Source organism: Hypomesus transpacificus, unplaced genomic scaffold, assembly GCF_021917145.1.
Source record: "Hypomesus transpacificus isolate Combined female unplaced genomic scaffold, fHypTra1 scaffold_201, whole genome shotgun sequence".
In the NCBI taxonomy this organism is placed as follows: Eukaryota; Metazoa; Chordata; class Actinopteri; order Osmeriformes; family Osmeridae; genus Hypomesus; species Hypomesus transpacificus.
Genome location: NW_025813742.1, coordinates 206959 through 226226, shown reverse-complemented (window position 1 = coordinate 226226; position 19268 = coordinate 206959). Strand labels below are relative to the sequence as shown.

At 44.6% G+C, this 19268-nt stretch overlaps 2 protein-coding genes across 5 annotated transcripts in view; both read left to right on the top strand.

The window, feature by feature from the left end:
• LOC124462159 (F-BAR and double SH3 domains protein 2-like) overlaps positions 1–1564 on the top strand; it is a 2461-nt gene extending 897 nt beyond the window's left edge. The window contains exons 2-5 of the mRNA XM_047013735.1: positions 7–189; positions 317–542; positions 804–871; positions 1188–1564. Coding sequence (XP_046869691.1) covers positions 7–189; positions 317–542; positions 804–871; positions 1188–1271 — 561 coding nt within the window. The 3' untranslated portion in view covers positions 1272–1564. The remainder of the gene's footprint in view (positions 1–6; positions 190–316; positions 543–803; positions 872–1187) is intronic.
• Positions 1565–3902: 2338 nt separating this feature from the next.
• rsf1a (remodeling and spacing factor 1a) lies at positions 3903–18660 on the top strand. 4 transcript variants are annotated; one of them, XM_047052128.1, is made up of 17 exons: positions 3903–4123; positions 5262–5353; positions 5601–5693; positions 5832–6037; positions 8362–8465; positions 8592–10523; positions 10629–12517; positions 12653–12937; positions 13212–13316; positions 13621–13700; positions 13933–13987; positions 14196–14308; positions 14515–14582; positions 14745–14958; positions 15329–15561; positions 15727–15906; positions 16103–18660. In XM_047052128.1, exons 1-17 carry the CDS (start codon positions 3970–3972, stop codon positions 16660–16662), a joined length of 6363 nt encoding a protein of 2120 aa, XP_046908084.1. In that variant the 5' UTR covers positions 3903–3969; the 3' UTR covers positions 16663–18660. The 4 variants fall into 4 exon arrangements, with proteins under 4 accessions (XP_046908084.1, XP_046908083.1, XP_046908082.1 ...); XM_047052127.1 differs by having other exon boundaries at positions 8592–11019; positions 11125–12517; XM_047052126.1 differs by having other exon boundaries at positions 3904–4123; positions 8592–11192; positions 11289–12517.
• The last annotated feature ends 608 nt before the right edge of the window (positions 18661–19268 follow it).

The window sequence follows — 19268 nt, the reverse complement described above, 5'->3', positions numbered from 1 at the left end:
GCCCAGACGGACGAGGAGCTGTCGTTCCCGGAGGGCGCCATCATCCGCGTCCTGAGCAAGGAGACCCACGAGGACGATGGCTTCTGGGAAGGCGAGCTGAACGGCGCCGTGGGCGTGTTTCCCGCCGTGCTGGTTGAGGACCTGACCTGCGTGAGCGAGAACGGAGAAGCTGGAGACGGTAGCTCACAGGTGACACACGCACTCAGACTCACACACCCACACACACACACTCAGACACACACACACACTCAGACACACACTCACACACACTTTCACTGTTTTCAATATTGAACAAATTCCTCCCTTTGTCTTCCAGGCGTCCCCCTCCACCCTGTCCCAGAGCGACCAGTCTCCCCGCAGCCCCTTCCAGCCCGGCCCCTTCCACAGCAGCCCCTGCCAGTCCAGCCCCCTCCAGCCTCCCTCCCTGGCCTCCCCGCAGTCCAGCCCCTCCAGCGCCTCCGCCTCCCCCATCCCTCGGCCCCCCGCCTACGTCAACGGCCACCACAGGCCTCCGCCCGCACCGCTTAAGAGCCCCCTGCAGAGTAAGGACATCCGCCTCTGCCTTCAGAGTTTTCCTGTCCTCTTCGATCGAGTCTGCTAGGTTGTAGTGCTAGTATGTGGTTTTGTGTGTGCTAATACGTATTCTAGTATGCAGTGTAGTGTACAGTGCAGTGTAGTGTACTAGTATGTATGCAGTCTGAGTACTAATTCAGCTGGGGTTTTTAAATGTTTTGTTATTGGATGTTTTCAATGGAACCGTGATTTGTCTGAGGTAACTGTCCATGTTCCTGTTCCCCCCCCAGGCCCGGCACAGAGCTCCACCCAGCCCCCCAGGTACCCCGCAGACGGGGGGACGGGAACCATCAGACCCGTAAGTACCCCACCGAGCCTGTGCAAACTGTGATTCAGCCATATGCAGATGGTATATACCAGAACACAGAGAGATGTGTATAACTGCTTGATATTTGGCTGTGTGCGATTCTACAATATAGCATATCATCGGTATAAGTTTCGGAAGGGAATCAGTTACTAACTGAAAGGAGGGGAAATGTCAAGGAGTTTAAATGATTCTCCGATTTAAGGCTTCATGCGTTTTAGCGGTTTGTCACACAGCCTTTAGTCCTCCACACTGCATGTTCACGTATCCCATCAACCCACGTTCCGCGTGCTTCCTGTGTTGTCCCCAGGTGCGTGCGGCCCCCCCGCCCCCCAAGCAGCAGCCCCGCGGCCAGGTGAAGAGGAGGGAGGAGGTGGAGATCACGCTGGTGTAGCCACAGCGCCGCCCTGGTGGCGGGTGCACCCAGACCCCAGACCTGGTGGATCCAGGTTTCCTGGGCTTCCTCTGAGGGGGGAGGAGGGGGGGGGGAGGTTCTCCTCTCCAGAGCAAGGAAGCCTCGAGGACTTGACTCCTCCCCCTCCTCTCGGTTTGTCCAAGTAGGGCCCAGACAGTGCGTGTTGGGGGGAAGCGATACATTGTGCCTTTCTGTCTCCGTTTCTCTCTCTCTCTCTTTCTCTCTCTCTCTCTCTCTCTTTCTCTCTCTCTCTCTCTCTCTCTCTCTCTCTCTCTCTCTCTCTCCCTCTCTTACTCTCTCTCTTTCTCTCTCTCTCTCCCTCTCTTCCTCTCTTCCTCTCTCTCTCTCCCTCTCTTCCTCTTTCCCTCTCTCTCTCTTCACTTACATCTTCATCTTCCATCCCTTATTCTTCTCTCTGCTTCCTATATCTCTCCCCTTATCTCTCCTTTGTGCCTCTGCTTACATGTGTTTGTGTTTCTTTTCCTCTTACGGGTTTTTTTCCTCTTCGCGTTCACAACAGGGCATTATACTGCGACAGTCTGGCCTTGCTAATATAAAGATGTATTTCGGTTGGATTACTATGCAACAAAGATTCAGAGGGAGGATTGAACTTGTGTTCACAACAATTAACAAATCGCAGCTTTAAATTAAGGCAGATTTCTTGGTTTGGTTCTCTCTTGGTCGTCGTCTCCACATTTTCAGGGAAATTCACTTCATGAACGAGGCTGGTTCCTCAGCTCTTGTGAAATACTAACGTCTGGAAAACAAAATGGATCCAACATTTAATGAATGAAAGGGAACCGTGGCAATGTTAATTTTTAGGGAAGAAAGTGTGAATTGCAACATGTGAGATTTGATGCCCAATGGCACTTTTTTCCTTTTTTCTTTTTAACATTGTAACAAAGTAACTTCTATTGGTAAGTTTCTTTGCATCAAAATGTCAACATTTCAAAATGTCTGGGGGTGGGGATGGGAAGGGCGGGGGGGGTTACCTGTAGTATGTAAGAGTATATGTTAGAGTATCCTTGTGTTGTTTTGTTGTACAATAAGGATATAGTTCAGTTGTTATCGATACTAATCTAGGCTTAACATTAGCTGATAATGTTTCCTGGGTGAGGATAGTTCTTGAGTCGGGGGGGGGGGGGGGGGGGGGGTTCAGCAGTGAAAGAGTGCGTCACATCGTGATGCGGTGAGGGCAGGTTGTGTGCCTACATCTCCCAGCTGCAGCCTACCTAGTGGACTTGTGAACTGACTGAAATACTGAAGCACTTTTGTAGTCTTTTTATGCCCTTTTCAGTATTGCTGGTTGGTCTCTGTTGTGGATGCTGCTGCATCGATTTGTTCATTAATTGTTTCGATGTTTTGTGTTCCAACTATATTGGTATGCAAAGTAATGTTCTTGTTATTTTCCTATGCTTCTGAACAATTTAGCCTTAAATAGCCATTGTAGTGTCTTTTGTGTGACAGATGTTCTCTTCCATTTCGAGAACTTTCAGATGGAGATCTGTGTAAAATAGGCTACAATGTTTTATGGAAGACGGAGGGATACTGACATTTTGTTGAAATTTGGGTTAGAGGAAAAGCGATATCTCTTTAGTCATGTTGCTGTGTTTGCGTTGATCTTCTTGAGATCTGAATGTCATCAAACTTATTTTTGAAGTTTACATTTACCCTGTTGTATTGAAAGAATACGGGCGTCACGTTCACACTCCCCCTAGCAGAGAAGCTGATGGTCACGTTTTTGATACTGATTTTTTTCAGTAGGCTACATTAGGGCTGAAACTATGTGCCGATTTCCCAAAAGTGAAACATCAGCAACATTTGCAGTGCGTTGAAATTATATTTCTTTGGATGTTAAGAACTGTATTTATTGTGTACAAATAAATGTGAAATAAAAATTAGCTTATCAACATAATATGCTGGTTTTTTTTTCTTCTTCCAACTGCAAGATATTGCCTATTAATTTTAATGCTGGATAGGACTGTAATTGGTCATCATTATTACAGACCTGGGGACATTAAATATCAGATGAAAACTTAATATGAAGGGAACGCTTTTGATGTTTGAGTCTGAGCACAGTTATTATAATACATTTATAATTTACATTTGCATAGCCTACTTCATATGAATTACCCAATCACCTTTTCCCTACATTAGTGTATTTGTGTTAGTGTGTGTGTTTCATGTGTTGTAATAACTAAATCTGTAAACATTTCAACAATGTTCAAAATAATATGACAAAGTAGTTTGCCTTTGTTACCCCTTTGCGATTAATTATATGATCGAGGACATTTTTACAGCTGTGCAGTGTAATTCAAGTTTTGGGTGCCAAGGTTAGCAGAACAAGGCTACATTAAAGTTTCAATTTGTAATGACATGACAATTATGGTCAAATCTGTACGAAGAGTAGAGCCTAAGTAACAAAATGGCAACCAACAATAGGTTGCGCTTAGCACAGTCCTGTTAACAACGTGGATCATTTGGATACATTAAAACAATGCGTAAGTGAATCAACTGTACAGTGATCATACTGGTCTGTTTACATTTACTTTTCCAGATACATAGTAATCTGACTTTCTACCGCAAAGACCTCTGGGCCTCAATATTATTTGACGCGTTGAATTGTGGGCAGTCATTGGTCCTCCGAGCACGGTCTCCAGGTCCTCCATTGGAAAAGATGGCTGCTTCGGCGGCAGCGGCGGGTTCTCTCCCTGGGTTATGCCCAAGCTACGCCGTAATATGCTCTTTCCTAGAGCGGTATGGACCCTTGTTGGATTTACCGGAGCTCACATTTACTCAGTTGGAGCGGTATTTCCTGGACACATCTTCAGGTACTGTATGAAAACCCCCAGACTGCTGTAGCCAGATAGGTGGGGAGGAGCGTCTACACCGTTGCATTAGCGTGCTGTCGTTCGTGCGAGTTGTGTTATTGTGTGGTTTCCAAACATCATTGTGTGTTTTACAGTGTTTTGCAGCAATCGTATGTTTGCGATGTACGTTCAGCTGCACGTATATGCTTCGTTGGAGCTTGTTTTTGTATTAAATCTCCGAATAAATAAGTCTTTCTGCACAATTTGAGGGTTTGAAATGTTAGCTGGCTAGGATTTATTTTTCAGCCAGCCTTTATCTGCCATGGGTTGAATAGCACTTAATCACACGCAGAAATGTTGTGCGTATCGGCCCCAGAGTGGTACATAAATATGATCTGGTTCAGGATATGTCGAAATATTGTCAAGTTACACGTATCGTGCACGTAAGGGATTCCGTGGAGCAAGAAATTGGTCTCAATATTTACAGTTATATGGTATTTTGCATGTAGTGTTTCGCTCGCACCGAAATGCGCATGCGCACGCTCATCAAGTCTTCCTGAATGGAGTCCCTTAATTACGCAAATACCTAATGAGCTTCATTTGAAATGTTTTGGCGGATTTGTGCGTTGTAAGATTACAAGCGGATTTTTGTTTGTTTTATCGCGGATAAATTCAGTTTTTATTTCCTCCCGTAAACGTAATAGAAAGGCTGCCTGAAACTCGATGAAATGGCATATAGTAGACAGACTATGGCTGCACCATTGTTTTGACCAGCGATGTGCTTAGTGTTTGGACAACACAAATTATTTTAAAAAGCAGTTATAAAGGCTTTTTAAAATTGCATAATACAATATCAAAGAATGTTATTTTAATGCATTGCTCAATTACTCGTATATTTGAGATCATGTAAACTTTGATCGATAGCCGACTGGGAAATTGTAAACAGTTTTGACGTTCAGAACTACCCATGCAACCATGATCAAATAGAAATTGGCGTTGGATACAGATTTTTAAGTATGTTTATACGTTTACAATGAAATGTCTAAAAGCTCATCAGAGATTTATTTAACACACCACAGATTCATTGAACATGCAAACAAGGTTTTTGTTTATGGTTAGTTATTATGCTCATCAGTCTTAATGTTTAATCTTTCCTCAGTTCCGAAGCTCTTGGTGGACCTGCACGTGAAGTTGCTGAGGAAGATCGGCAAGTCAGTGTCAGCAGACAGATGGGAAAAGCATCTTGTGAAGGTACAATTTATTTGAAAGAAACCTCCTTTTTTTTGTCCAAACAATTGTTTAGCATTTTTAAGTGGTCGATGTGGTAGATTAGGGGGCCAGCCTATTTAAAGTGTCAAAGAAAGTGAGTTTTATACAAGCAGCGGCTTATCGTAAAATTGTTGGCAAATACATGGCTTTGACTCTTGGAGAGCTTCCCCCTTCTATGTGAGTCTTTTGCATGCCAGTTTTAATCGCTGTCAAAATGTGCCCCTACTAGATATGTCAGGAATTCAACTCTTCTTGGGCTTGGGAGCTGGAAGAGAAAGGATACAAGGACATGACAGTAGAATGCAAGACGGGAATCCTCAAAGTGAGTATCATCTCTTATTGGTCTGACAAGTTCTCCTAATTGTAAAATGAGATGGACTCTCTCAAAACCTCTGTTGTACATCCCGCTCTTCTCTCCTCTCTCTCTCTCCCGCCCTCTCCCCTCCCTCCCTCGCTTCAGTATCTTTGCGAGAGCCAGTTTGATGACAATGTCAAGTTCAAGACAGCAATCAACGATGAGGATCCAGAAAAGATGCGACTGCAGCCGATTGGCCGCGACAAGGATGGCCTGATGTACTGGTTTCAGCTGGACCAGGACAACAACGTCAGGGTTTACGTTGAGGAGCAGGATGACCTTGACGGGTCTTCTTGGAAATGCATTGTCAGGTATTGTAGAGTTCATTTGAATTATGTTTTCTTGTTAATTAATTACTACTTACTAACCTCGACCGGTCGGTCATGCCGGGAAATATCAAACTGAGGCCTGCGGCAAAGTCGAGGTTAGTAAGTTGTTTATTAAATGGCATTTTTAGCTCTTTTCATTTTGTAAATGAAAATAAATGGTAGGCTAATTGTAGCTAGCTCTCAAGTCTTCTCACGGTGTGTTTCAGGTGTTGCCTAGCAACTAATTACTTTGATAGAAAGCGGACAACACGGTTCTGCTAAAATGGCTTAATTCCAACACAAAATAACGACACAAGTGATTCAAAGCATAGACATAAATACAGTGCCCTCCAAAAGTATTGGAACAGTGAGGCGAATTCCTTTATTTTTGCTGTAGACTGAAAACATTTGGGCTTGACATCAAATAATGAACGTGAGACCAGAGATCAACGTTTCAGCTTTTATTTCCAGGTCAGATCAGATTCCACATCAGGATCTGATGCACAACTAAGAAAATATCACATTTTGTTTGAATCCACCCATTTGTCATGTGAGCAAAAGTATTGGAACAGATATACTTAAAACATATTTAAGTGAATAAGACTTAATATTTAGTTGCAAATCCTTTGCTTTCAATAACTGCAGCAAGTCTGTGACCCATTGACGTCACCAAACTTTTGCATTCTTCCTTTTTGATGCTTTCCCAGGCTTTCACTGCAGCCTCTTTCAGTTGTTGTTTGTTTTGTGGAGTTCCTCCCTTCAGTCTCCTCTTAAGCAGGTAAAATGCATGCTCTATAGGGTTTAAGTCTGGAGATTGACTTGGCCAGTCTAATACCTTCCATTTCTTGCCCCTGATGAACTCCTTTGTTGTTTGGCAGTGTGTTTTGGGTCGTTATCTTGCTGCATGATGAAGGCTCTGCCAATCAGTTTGGTTGCATCTTTCCTTAAATTGGCAGACAAAATGTTTCTGTAGACTTCCGAGTTCATTTTGCTGCTGCCATCATGTGTTACATCCTCAATGAAGATTAATGAGCCCGTCCTAGAAGAAGCCATGCAAGCCCAAGCCATGACATTACCTCCACCGTGTTTCACAGATGAGCTTGTGTGTTTGGGATCATGAGCAGTTCCTTTCTTTCTCCAAACTTTAGCCTTTCCATCACTTTGGTAAAAGTTAATCTTTGTCTCATCAGTCCATAAAACTTTGTCCCAGAATTTTTGAGGTTCATCTCTGTACTTTTTGGCAAATTCCAGCCTGGCCTTCCTATTCTTCTTGCTAATGAGTGGTTTGCATCTTCTGGTGTAGCCCTTGTACTTTTGTTCATGAAGTCTTCTGCGAACAGTAGATAGTGATACCTTCACTCCTGCCATCTGGAGGTTGTTGCTGATCTCACTAACAGTTGTTTTAGGGTCTTTCTTTACAGCTCTCACAATGTTTCTGTCATCAACTGCTGATGTTTTCCTTGGTCTACCTGTTCGACGTCTGTTACTTAGTACACCAGTAGTTTTCTTCTTCTTCAGGACATTCCAAATGGTTGTACTGGCTATGGCCAATGTTTCTGCAATGGCTCTGATTGATTTTCCATCTTCTCTAAGACTCACAATTGCTTGTTTTTCACCCAAAGACAGCGCTCCGGTTTTCATGTTGTTTTCACCTCTGAATACAGTCTGCATAGACAAAACCTATCTTACCCAATCTGAACCTGAGTGTAGACATTCAGTGGTATTTATTGATTGAATAATGTGTGTAATAGGACACACCTGGGCAACAAAACACACCTGTCAGTCATATGTTCCAATACTTTTGCTCACGTGACAAATGGGTGGGTTCGAACAAAAAGGTGATATTTTCTAATTTGTGCATCAGATCCTGATGTAAATACCTGGAAATAAAAGCTGAAACGTTGATCTCTGGTTTCACATTCATCGTTTGATGTCAAGCCCAAATGTTTTCAGTCTACAGCAAAAATAAAGGAATTGGCCTCACTGTTCCAATACTTTTGGAGGGCACTGTATGTCTATGATTCAAAGAGTCTACTCTTCGTCTAGTATCCGTATCAGACCGCAGATGACGTCAGAGCAGGGCAATAACAATCCCTATCAGACCGCAGACCGGCGATGAGGTCAATACGCGGCTGGCATGACTACCCATTAGCCAATCAGAACGCTCGTACTGTCGTTGCCATATAATAACACAGGTTAAAGTTGAAATGGTAACCCTGCTGGGTTTAATTTTGTATCCACTGTTACTCTGTTGGGGAGCTTGTGGGAATGGTTTATGCTGCGAGTCAGATTTGTGGTCTACAACTAAGCTATTCTGCTTTTCGCAGGGAGAGAAATGACTTGGCTGAGATTTTGGCGTTGCTGAAGACTCAGATTGACCCTTCGCTTTTGACGAAGAAAGAGGGAGAGGAGGGCACTCAAGATGAAAATGGTAACGTTGTTGATCGCATGAAAAATGTTGTTTGTCCTAATGAAAAATTTCTGTCATCTTTCAAATGCCGTTAATTCTACACAACCAGTAAATCTAGAACTCCATTGATACCTTTTTTTCTTTTAGGTGGGGTAAAAAAGCTTGAGGACAGCTCTGAAGATGAAGAGGACATGGTATGCAAGGCTACATCTGGTGTCGTCGTGACCAAAACAGAGAGCAAAGAAGAACCCTCGCCGAACAAAGAAGCCCAAATGGTTGTTGCAAGTCCCAGATCGCCATCGAATGACGTCAAAGTTGACCGAACGGAATCCACCGTCCAACCAGAGATACCCGACGGGGACGAAAACATCTCCACTAACAGACCGGCGATCAAAGAAGAGCCTATGGAAGTGGTCACAGACACAAACGCAAAGGAACTCCTTTTGGAGAAGCCGTCTGTGCCGTTGCAGACGGAAACCGGCGAGGAGGAAGTCAAGAAGAAGAGCGCGGAGGAGCTCCAGAGGGCGATGAAGAACGACCAGCAGGCCAAGATCCCCCTGAAGAAGAGGGAGATGAAGCTAAGCGAGGACTTCGACAACAGCGGCAGCAGCATCATCGTTCGAAATCCATCCCTTCCTCAGGTCAAAGATCCGCAGAAAGTTGACGAGTCCGGTAAAGATGCGGCGGTGAAAGACACACCGGTTGACCAGGTTAACGGCAACTCCCAGCATCCCACCGACGCAAGTTTTAATAATAACAACGGGTTGAAAGAATCTCCTCAGAAGGACAGAGAGACGCAGAAAGACTCGGCCGATGAGAAGCCAACAGTGGCTGCATCCGGCCGTGAAAGTGAGGTAGCTGAAGCCAAAGATAAAAACTTGCCCAAACTGACCACAGTCGGGGACCGGGCAGAAGACAAACAGAAAGAGTCGGCGAACGACAGTGAGGAGGCCATGGAAGTGACTACGTCGAGCGGATCGGACGCCCAGAATGAGGCAGCGGAGACAAAGGCAGACAAGAAAAACCCGGAAGCTTTGGTCAAAACGAAGGAATCGAAGGAATCGATCCCTAATGAGGCAGAGTCTGCGTTTGCAAAGCCTTTACCTCCGTCTAAAGACGAAGATACACATCCGCCCGGGAACTCATCTGATGTTAAGAGGGAAGAAAGACAAAATAAATGCAAAGAGGCAGAGGTTGCCAAGGCTGATGTCGACGACAAGGCATCTGCATCTGTAAAAACACACACAACATCCCCACCCAACACTTCCCGGGAACCAGAGGGAAAGAAAGAAACATCTGTGTTAACTGTCCCTGGATCCCCTTCAAAGTTGGAGGACCCCGGAAAATCCAAGGATAAAGTTGCCTCGAAGGATTCCAAACCCGCTGAAATCAAAGACACAGAGAAACCCACCCTCATGACAGAGAAGCCACCCGACTGCGAAAGAATGGAAGTTTTCACTAAAGAAACCAAGAGACCGGAGCCCAGTACAGATAGACCAGACGGCTCTAAGCTCTCAAAGACGGCAGTGCTCATTAAGGAGGATGAGGCACCATCGTATAACAAAGAAAGCAGAAAGACCATTGGTTTCAAACACACAGAAACGTCTTCGGTTATTCAGCAGACAGAGATCCTGACACAGAGTAAAAACACAGAGAATCTAGACAGCACTAAAGAGACTAGTACCTCTTCGGTAATTAAAAAGGCAGACAAACCACCTCTTGAGAAAGATACGGACTCCCCGAATAACGGTAAAGAGAAAGGAGAACATGCGGTCTTAAAAAAGATAGGAAAAGAAGAGGGATCGAAACCAATAGAGAGACGTGAGACGCCAGTCGTAACCAAGGAGACATCGGAACGTTCTTCAGGCACCGACTCAAAGGGGAAGGAGGAGACAAACACTGACCCTAAAAATATTGAGAAACGAACATGCCTTCAACTGGATGAACATAAACGTGCTGAGAAATTAGCTCCCTCTGTCGCTAAGACTTCCATAAAGGATACAGAAACGATGCCCACAAAGGAGACGGCAAAAACGTCCACAAAAGACAAAGAACAGACTTCAACAAAAGACACAGAAAATGTCTCCACAAAGGACACAGAGAAAATGGCAAAAACTTCTGCAAAAGACACAGTGAAGGAGGCGACAAAAGACAAAGAACAGACTTCAACAAAAGACACAGAAAATGTCTCCACAAAGGACACAGAGAAAATTGCAAAAACTTCTGCAAAAGACACAGTGAAGGAGGCGACAAAAGACAAAGAACAGACTTCAACAAAAGACACAGAAAATGTCTCCACAAAGGACGCAGAGAAAATAGCAAAAACTTCAGCAAAAGACGCAGCGAAGGAGGTGACAAAAGACAGAGAGAAGATTTCCACAAAAGACACAGCAAAAGGGTCCACAAAGGAGACAGCGAAAACATCTGCAAAAGACACAGCGAAGGAGGTGACAAAAGACAGAGAGAAGATTTCCACAAAAGACACAGCAAAAGAGTCCACAAACGAAACAGAGAAAATGGCAAAAACCTCTGCAAAAGACACAGCCAAAGAGGCAACAAAAGACAGAGAGAAGATTTCCACAAAAGACACAGCAAAAGAGTCCACAAACGAAACAGAGAAAATTGCAAAAACCTCTGCAAAAGACACAGCCAAAGAGGCAACAAAAGACAGAGAGAAGATTTCCACAAAAGACACAGCAAAAGAGTCCACAAAGGAGACAGAGAAAACATCTACAAAAGACACAGAAAATGTCTCCACAAAGGAGACAGAGAAAACATCTGCAAAAGACACAGCAAAGGAGTCCACAAAGGAGACAGAGAAAACATCTGCAAAAGACACAGAAAATGTCTCCACAAAGGAGGCAGAGAAAACATCTGCAAAAGACACAGCGAAGGAGTCCACAAAGGAGACAGAGAAAACTGCGAAAATATCTGCAAAAGACACAGAAAATGTCTCCACAAAGGAGAAAGAGAAAACAGAGAAAACATCTGCAAAAGACACAGCGAAAGAGTCAACAAAAGACAGAGATAAGATTTCTACAAAAGACACAGCCAAGGAGCCCATAAAAGACAAAGGGAAGACTTCCACAAACAAACCCGAAAAACCCTCCAGCCCTAAGAAAGAAAAAACGGAAGCTTGTAAAGGCAGATTGGAACTGGCAGAGAGAAAAACCGATGTAGCTAATGAAGCGATGGCAGTCCCAACTGTCGATTCGTGCCAGGTACCTCCCAAAACACCAGCTGCAGAGAAGGAAAGCAAGGAGTCAGTAGAAACAAGTTCGAAAAAGTCAATTGACGAAAACACTACCATGCAGAAAGACTCTAAAAAAGAACCTGTGAAGGAAGATAAAAGCAAAACGTCGTCAGGAAACGAGGTTGCACAGGACCAAACTCCCATGAACTGCGAGGAACCGTTAAAAGGACAAGGTACAAAAAAGAAAGAAGCAGAGAACACACCCTCTCTCACGACGACTGAAGGTGAGAAAGACAAAAACCAAGACTCAAAGGCGAGGGAAGACGCCAAGGCAAAGGGGTGTCCTAAAACCATGATCGGTGAGAAGAACGACGAGAAACCTTCAGCTGAAGCTGAGAAATCGAGCGAGACAAAACCGGACGTGGCGTCGACGGAGGATAAACCCAACAGGAAGACTGAAGACGAGGACAAGGATGAAGAAAAGGATCCTGAGGTGAAGGAAAAGGGTGCGGAATGGGACAAAGGTTCATCGGAGGTTCAGGAAGAAGGGATACGTCTGAAAATTAAGATTCCAGCCCATCGGAGGAAGGCAGACCTCCTGAGGGAAGAAAGGGGCGACTCGGAGTCGGACACGGGGGAGGGAAGGTCACTCAGGAGGTCTCCCAGGATCTGCAGACCAACTCCAAAGGTGGTGGAGTTTCAGGATCGGAAGCTGGAGAGGAAGCAGACTGCGCCCCGTGTGGAAAAAGGTGAGGAGAGGGAAGAGGAGGAGGTGGAGGAAGACAAAGAGAAGGGGGAGGAGGTGGACGACGAGGAGAAAACTCTTCAGAAAAAAACGAGGGAGAAAAAGCTTGATGAAGATGGCCAACCTAAGACCAAAGTGAGTTCTTTCGGAGGTCGCTTTTGACGAGCTCTTGCCCATCTGATCGCACTGTTCCTCGTTGAGAAACGCATTCCATCAATGCCTGGTGTTGTTGTGACTCTGCTCTCAAGATGATGATTCTTTTTCTCTTAGGGACGAAAGCGGAGGAGGACCCGGTGGTCCAACACCCGAACGCGGCGCAAAAAGAAAGGCTCCGACGAAGAGGGCTCTGACGACGGGGACTACGAATCCAGCGACGAGGACGACAGCGAGGACGAGGACGACAGCGATGAAGATTACAAGGTTGAGAGGAACCGAAAGAGGAGGAACAGGAACAGACAGAGGCGCAGTTCCGACGAGTCGACCTCTTCGGATGACGATCTTCCTCCTAACGATGACCCCTGCAAACACTGTGGCCTCCCCAATCAACCAGAGTTGGTACGTCCCATGTGATCCGCCTCTTAGTTTCATGGAAAACATCTAGGTGAGGTAACCCTGACAACTGTTTACACCAACAAGAGCTTTGAGGACGAGCTTTGTTGCTGTTCTAAGGCTTACAGCTCTAATCTTTGTCTTGTGATCCACAAAAGTAATTGAAGTTGACACGGCGGGGATGGGTGATATATTCTGAGCTGGCTGACTTGGCATTGTTGACAAGAGTTCGCGTAAATTGGAAGTGATGTCTGTCAATTTTCATCTTGTCTCCTTTCAGATCTTACTGTGTGACTCTTGTGACAACGGCTACCACACGGCCTGCCTCAGACCTCCCCTCATGATCATACCTGACGGAGAATGGTTCTGTCCACCCTGTCAACATGTAAGCATCCAGAACCGAGCAAATGTTCTCTATATTTTCCTGAATGCCAACATCTGTGTGGCATTTAGATAACGTACAGAAATATATATATATATATATATATATAAAGAAAGATGAAATGAAACATGTAAATTAAAGATTATATTATTCGATAGTTTTTGTGCTGTACCGAACCGGCTCTTTAAATCTTGAGACGTGGTGACACTGCAAATCTGACAATCTGACCCATACGGATGTGCGCTCGGTGAGTCAGTAACAGTCAATGTTTTCTCTCCCCCCCCCCCCCCCTTGTGACATCACACAGAAACAGCTCTGTGATAGGCTGGAAGAGCAGCTGCTGAACCTTGACACCGCGCTGAAGAAGAGAGAACGGGCTGAGAGGAGGTAAAGGTCTTCCTGCCCCTTTTAGAAGCAGCGCTGGATGGTCATTTATACACAGCAGGGGCACAAAAGGGGTATTAGGGGCAAAAATCAGATATCAACTTTGGGGGTTTGGGGGGGGGGGGGGCACCATAACATTGAGATTTTCCCAACTTCCCTGTACTCCTCCGACAGCAATTAAGTTCCTATTTCATGTCATAGGAAATTGTTCAATCAAACATTTGTCTTTCTCCAGGAAAGAGCGTTTGGTGTACGTTGGAATCAGTGTTGAAAATATCATCACCCCTTCAGTAAGTAGCTGTAACTGTTGCAGGCAAAGCCCTCTTGATGTGTAGTCAGGCAAGCTCAACACATAAAGAACTGTGCGATTCAGGATCCAGCCAGTCAGTCAGTCATTTCAAACGTTTATTAAAACTCTGTTTATATATTTACGTTTCCCAGACATTCATAGGTGAGCTTTTTCTTTCGGAGTTTACCATATGCTGACTTTTGCTTTAGGTGGAGGTAGAGGAGGAAAAGGAGGAAGAGGTAATCAAGGTAAAGAAAGAGGTGAAGAAGAGCAAGAGCTGGGGTCGAAGGTCAACAAGAGCGAAGAAGTCGATAAGCTACAGGTATGTATATTTTATTAATTTAGCGCTTTTATCCAAAGCGATGCATATTGAAAGTCCAGCAAAAATCACGGTCACAACTTTTGATCCGGGATATCACAACCTTTGATCTGGGATATCACAACCTACCAATTCAAGTGTGAGCTTGTGCTTCAATAATTAGGGTTTCTTGGGTAAGTCTCTCCGTCAACATTACGCTCTCTTTGCAGGTTTGATGAGTTTGATGAGGCTATTGAGGAAGCGATCGAGGAAGACATCAAGGAGGCAGAGGGTGGAGGTAGGAAGCCATTGGACACGACGTAACAAAATCAGAAATCCGTTGAAAGATAATTATCAAAATGAGAGAGGAAGCTAGCACAATAACTCTAGTAATAGTTGAATTTGGTCGTTGGACGTGTTGAAACCTGGAGTTGCTTCTGCTCTGTGGCGCCCCCTGTAGGAGCTGGGCGGGGTAAAGACATGGCTAACATCACAGGCCACCGGGGGAAGGACATGTCCACCATCCTGCAAGGGGAGGGGGGCAAGGAGAACGGCCGCCCGCCGCGTCCCAGCGCGGGCCAGCGCAGGAAGAAGCGTCGGCGTCTCAACGACCTGGACAGCGACAGCACCATGGAGGAGGAGGAAAGCGAGGACGAGTTCCGTCTAAGTGACAGGCAAGGCCCAACCAGATATTTTACGTTGATGATGCAATGATGCTGTGTGTGTGTGTGTGTGTATGACTGACACACACACGCACACACAGCCTTTATAGAAGGTCTTTACTTGAAATGGCAACTTGCTGAAGAATTGACTGCAAATGTCGTTTCTAATAATCTTAGTCAGATGGCTGAGCGGTTAGGGAATTGGGCTGTTAATCAGAAGGTTTCCGGTTCGTTTCCTGGCCGTGCCAAATGACGTTGTGTCCTTGGGCAAGGCACTTCACCCTACCTGCCTCGGGGGAATGTCCCTGTACTTACTGTAAGTCGCTCTGGATAAGAGCAGCTGCTAAATGACTAAATGTAAATGTGACCTTTTTGCGTACAGCACCGAGGAGGAGGAGTTTGTGGTTTCGGAGAACGATGCGGAAAGCGACGTCAACTCCAACAGCGACGGTGGGAGCAACGGCAGCGGCCCGCGTCACAGGTCCTCCCGAACCAGGAAGCCCGTCAAACGCAGGAAGGGCGCTCGGCAACAGCCGCCCCGACGACGACGTCGACCGCGAGGCTACTCGGACGACGAGGAGGAGGAGACTGACGAAGAGGAGGAAGAAGAGATAGGTGTGTTTAACTGACGAAATGTGAAATGTAAAACTAGCAGCAGTTTACTAGCAGGATTTTAAATCATGTAATATCATACATTCTGTGATGTAAAATATTTTTATTAAACAAAGATGTTTTTGAGGCCTGACCAGTGTGTGTGTGTGTGTGTGTGTGTGTACGCAGCGACGGAAGGTTCCAGCGAGTTCAGCGACAGCGACCTAGACATGAGCAGGCGACGTTCCCGCCGGAGTCGGAAAAAGCAGGTGAACTACTGCGAGACGTCCGAGTCGGAAGGCTCCAGGGCGGGCACCAACCGCAACAAGGTCACGTCTCGACGCCGCCTGGCCAGTTCCGACAGCGAAGGTCGGTAGCCGATCCGTACCGCTCCTATGAGCGTTTTTTTGAAAAATGTCTGGTCTTCGTAATAAAAAAACTGATTCAGTTGTGTTGAGTGAGAGTCCAAAATTGGATTGTGACGTTATAATGTTTCGTTTTCACGTCATTTCGATGGGTTTATTTAATTTTTTTTACTTTGAGTCCAAAAACTTTTCTTTTTCAGCAAGCCTCTCCAAAGGCTCCGACAACGAGAGGAGGGTGAGCAGGAGGGCCGACTCGTCGGAGGAAGGGTCTCGCCAGAGACGCCGACGGCTCTCGCTGAAACGCCGGCGAGCGTCCGAGGACGACGACGACGACTCGGACGAATCCGAGGAAGAAGAGAGGCCGGTCCGTAAGCGGGTGAACCGCATCGACTCGGACGACGACTCGGACGAAGACAAGAAACAAGCACCCGAGCAAGAAGAGGAGGAGGAGGAGGGGGGGCTTGGGAAGGGGGCTACCCCGCTGGAATACAACCTGGTGGAGTTACCCCCCACCAACGGACAGAGTCCCGTGAAGGGTCTGGAGGGGCTCATGAACCGACCGGGGGCGGGCACGGCTATGGGGGCTCCGGACCTCTTGGCTCACCTGGGGCCCAAGAACCTCAACGTCGCCACGCCCGTTGTTGCCATAGCGCCCAACGGCCTGGTTTCCCAGGAGATGGCGTCGCAGGAAGATGATGAGGACGACCTGTTGGGTGTCACAGACCTAGTGGACTATGTTTGCAATAGCGAACAGTTGTAAAAAGATTTTTGTTTTTGTAGTATTGTATTTTTTTATATTGATTTACTATTCTATTTGTTTCCCTCCATCGACATTCTGTACTTACACTCCAGTCCTTGTTGACCATCCCATAATGGTCTTTCGCAGCAGTATATGAATGAGTACATGAGTGGACAAACAGGAAAGATGAAGGGGGGGGGAGATCTTTCTCACTCTCTCACTTCTTTCTCTTCCAGCGAGCTTGCACAGTCACCAGTGGCACCGACTCATTCTGTTCATTTCGACAACAGGCATCACTAGATGTGGAATCCTTTCACCCACCGACGTAACTTCAGGTCGGACTCTGGACTATATGATTCAGAAATCAATCTGGTCCCCAGTTTGATTCTCTCCAGGACACTTCCAGGATCACCTGGTACTTTTGCTTCCCAACATGGCTGCCTCCCAACTGTCCTCCAACAGAGATTATGTCTCCCTCTGGTCTTGTTCCCCTGAGAAATTCGTATCAGTCTGGACAAGAAGACGATGTATGATATTAATTAACTGTCTGTTTGTCTTAGTAGGAGATAGATCAGTGTTGTTTGTCCACACACGCCACTCTAAAGATTTCAAATGGAGAGAATTGGCTTCAACATGCATTCCGTGGATGGGTAATTGGTTGTTTTGTAGGATGATGGCAAGATTTTTTTTTGCAATTTGCCCTGCAATTTTAATATGTAGTTTACCGTTTTTTTGAGTGCTTAAAATCAGAAGTAAATCCCTGCATTAAATTAGACTATTTATTTTTAAGAATTTAATTCTGTAACAATCAGTTGTTTGATAAGCTTAATCTTTAATCATTTTTCACTACTTTGTTTCTATATATTGTTTGGAGGCTTGTGACTTCATAAAGGTTAACTGGACACAGTCATCTTTGAAACCTTATTGTACAACATTTTAAAGCGGGCGCTTCAGACTAATATCTATAGAAGAAACCCTGATCAAGTTCAGAAGTAACACGTCTATGAATCTCAGCAGTTTTTGTTTTTAGTTGTTTAAATGTTGTGTTGTCATATTTGCGATGTTTTACGTTTTTTTTTTTTTTGTTGCAATCTATTCACCATCAACACAGGCAGCTTCATGCATTATGCCAAATTACAAGTTCCGTTTTGTAAACTTTATTACCTGGCAGCATACCATAACAAACCTTCTTTAAATAGAGGGACAGTGCAGTATGTGACCAACTAGACTAGACCATCCTCGCATCAAAACTCACACTTGTACTGTGTGAGCACATGCATGTTTTAGAAGCATTAATTTAGTCTTTGTTTCTCTGTATACATTTATTAAATATTATTTTGTAATTGCTGCCAATACCATCAGTGAGTATTGCCTGGGTTAACGTTAAAAGGGTATGATAGGGAAATAAATGATTGGGAATATACCAAAACTGCCAGCACTCGTTAGGCTACTTGTTTTGTTGTTTTTCTTCTGTCTTTTTTTATATATATATAAATATATTATAATGTGCTTTTTGTATATGAAATCATACATTTGAATTGTTTTCCTTTTTATTAAATTGTAAAATAGATATTGTTTCCTCTGTATCAAATATGGCCCGTGTCAGTTGAAACCTTGGAAAGGTCAGGTACTCCTGTGCTCCCAGACATTGTTTTTAACCGACGCTCTGCGTCAAGTGTAAGTACGCTAAAGACCATCACTATTTCGACTTCCAACTCTGCATTTTAATACAAAAGGAGACAGTATACTTTGTCTCTCTGTTTTTCTTTGTTTTGTTTTTTTTGTCAGATCTGTATGCAATATTCAGAGTTATTTTTCCTTCATTTTTCCTTCATTTTAAGGTAGTAAGGCTATTTACTACTGACTAATGAACAGCAAACTATGAAAACGGCTATGGCGGAGTGATATTTCACAAAGTGTTTGGGGAAAATGACCAAAACAACAATAAGAACTCAACTGACCTCGGATATCAACGTGTGTGTATATCGTTTTAATCATGGATAAATATATCTGGCAATTCTTCAGGATTATATCTGTTTTTTAATTGTTTTCTTTTTGTAGAGGGCTGTGATTGGTATATTTTTAAGTATATTTTTATTGTGGAATCTGACAATAGGCATGTTAGTTGTGGAAGTCATTTTGTTAGGAGCTAACACGTTGTCGCCAAAGGATTTGCAAGGTCCATATAGCACAGATCTGTTGCTTGGTGTTCCTCATGACTCAACTGCATGCACTGACAGACTGGCCTCGAGATATGTACGACTGCTGGACACAAGCGACGGTGGCGATGGTTCTCATTGGAAAAGTACAAGACCGTTTCCACAAAGAAAAGCCCTTTTTGTAAATTGTCCATGTAAAATAGTGTTGGCATGTTCTTCATTGATGATAAAAACTGCTCTATACGTTTGTATTTCACACAATGCGTTGAATACTTCAACTGCAAAGAATGGTTTTTGGAGCTAATCATTTTTGTGCTGCTTGCAATGTACTCAACTTGATAAGTATCGTTAACCTTTAGGTTAGTTTGTAAAATATGACAGGGGGCTTCCTTATGGTAGCTGCATTTGGGAGTCGGATGCAAATGAACTGGTTTGACCATCACAGAACGTATTAATAGTTGTGTATGT

Excerpts from the sequence above, each read along its gene's own strand:
- rsf1a (XM_047052125.1), top strand. The coding sequence starts at position 3,970 with ATGGCTGCTTCGGCGGCAGCGGCGGGTTCTCTCCCTGGGTTATGCCCA. Across the intron at positions 5,694-5,831 it reads GCAAGACGGGAATCCTCAAA|TATCTTTGCGAGAGCCAGTT; the intron begins GTGAGTATCATC and ends CCCTCGCTTCAG. Across the intron at positions 12,518-12,652 it reads ATGGCCAACCTAAGACCAAA|GGACGAAAGCGGAGGAGGAC; the intron begins GTGAGTTCTTTC and ends TTTTTCTCTTAG.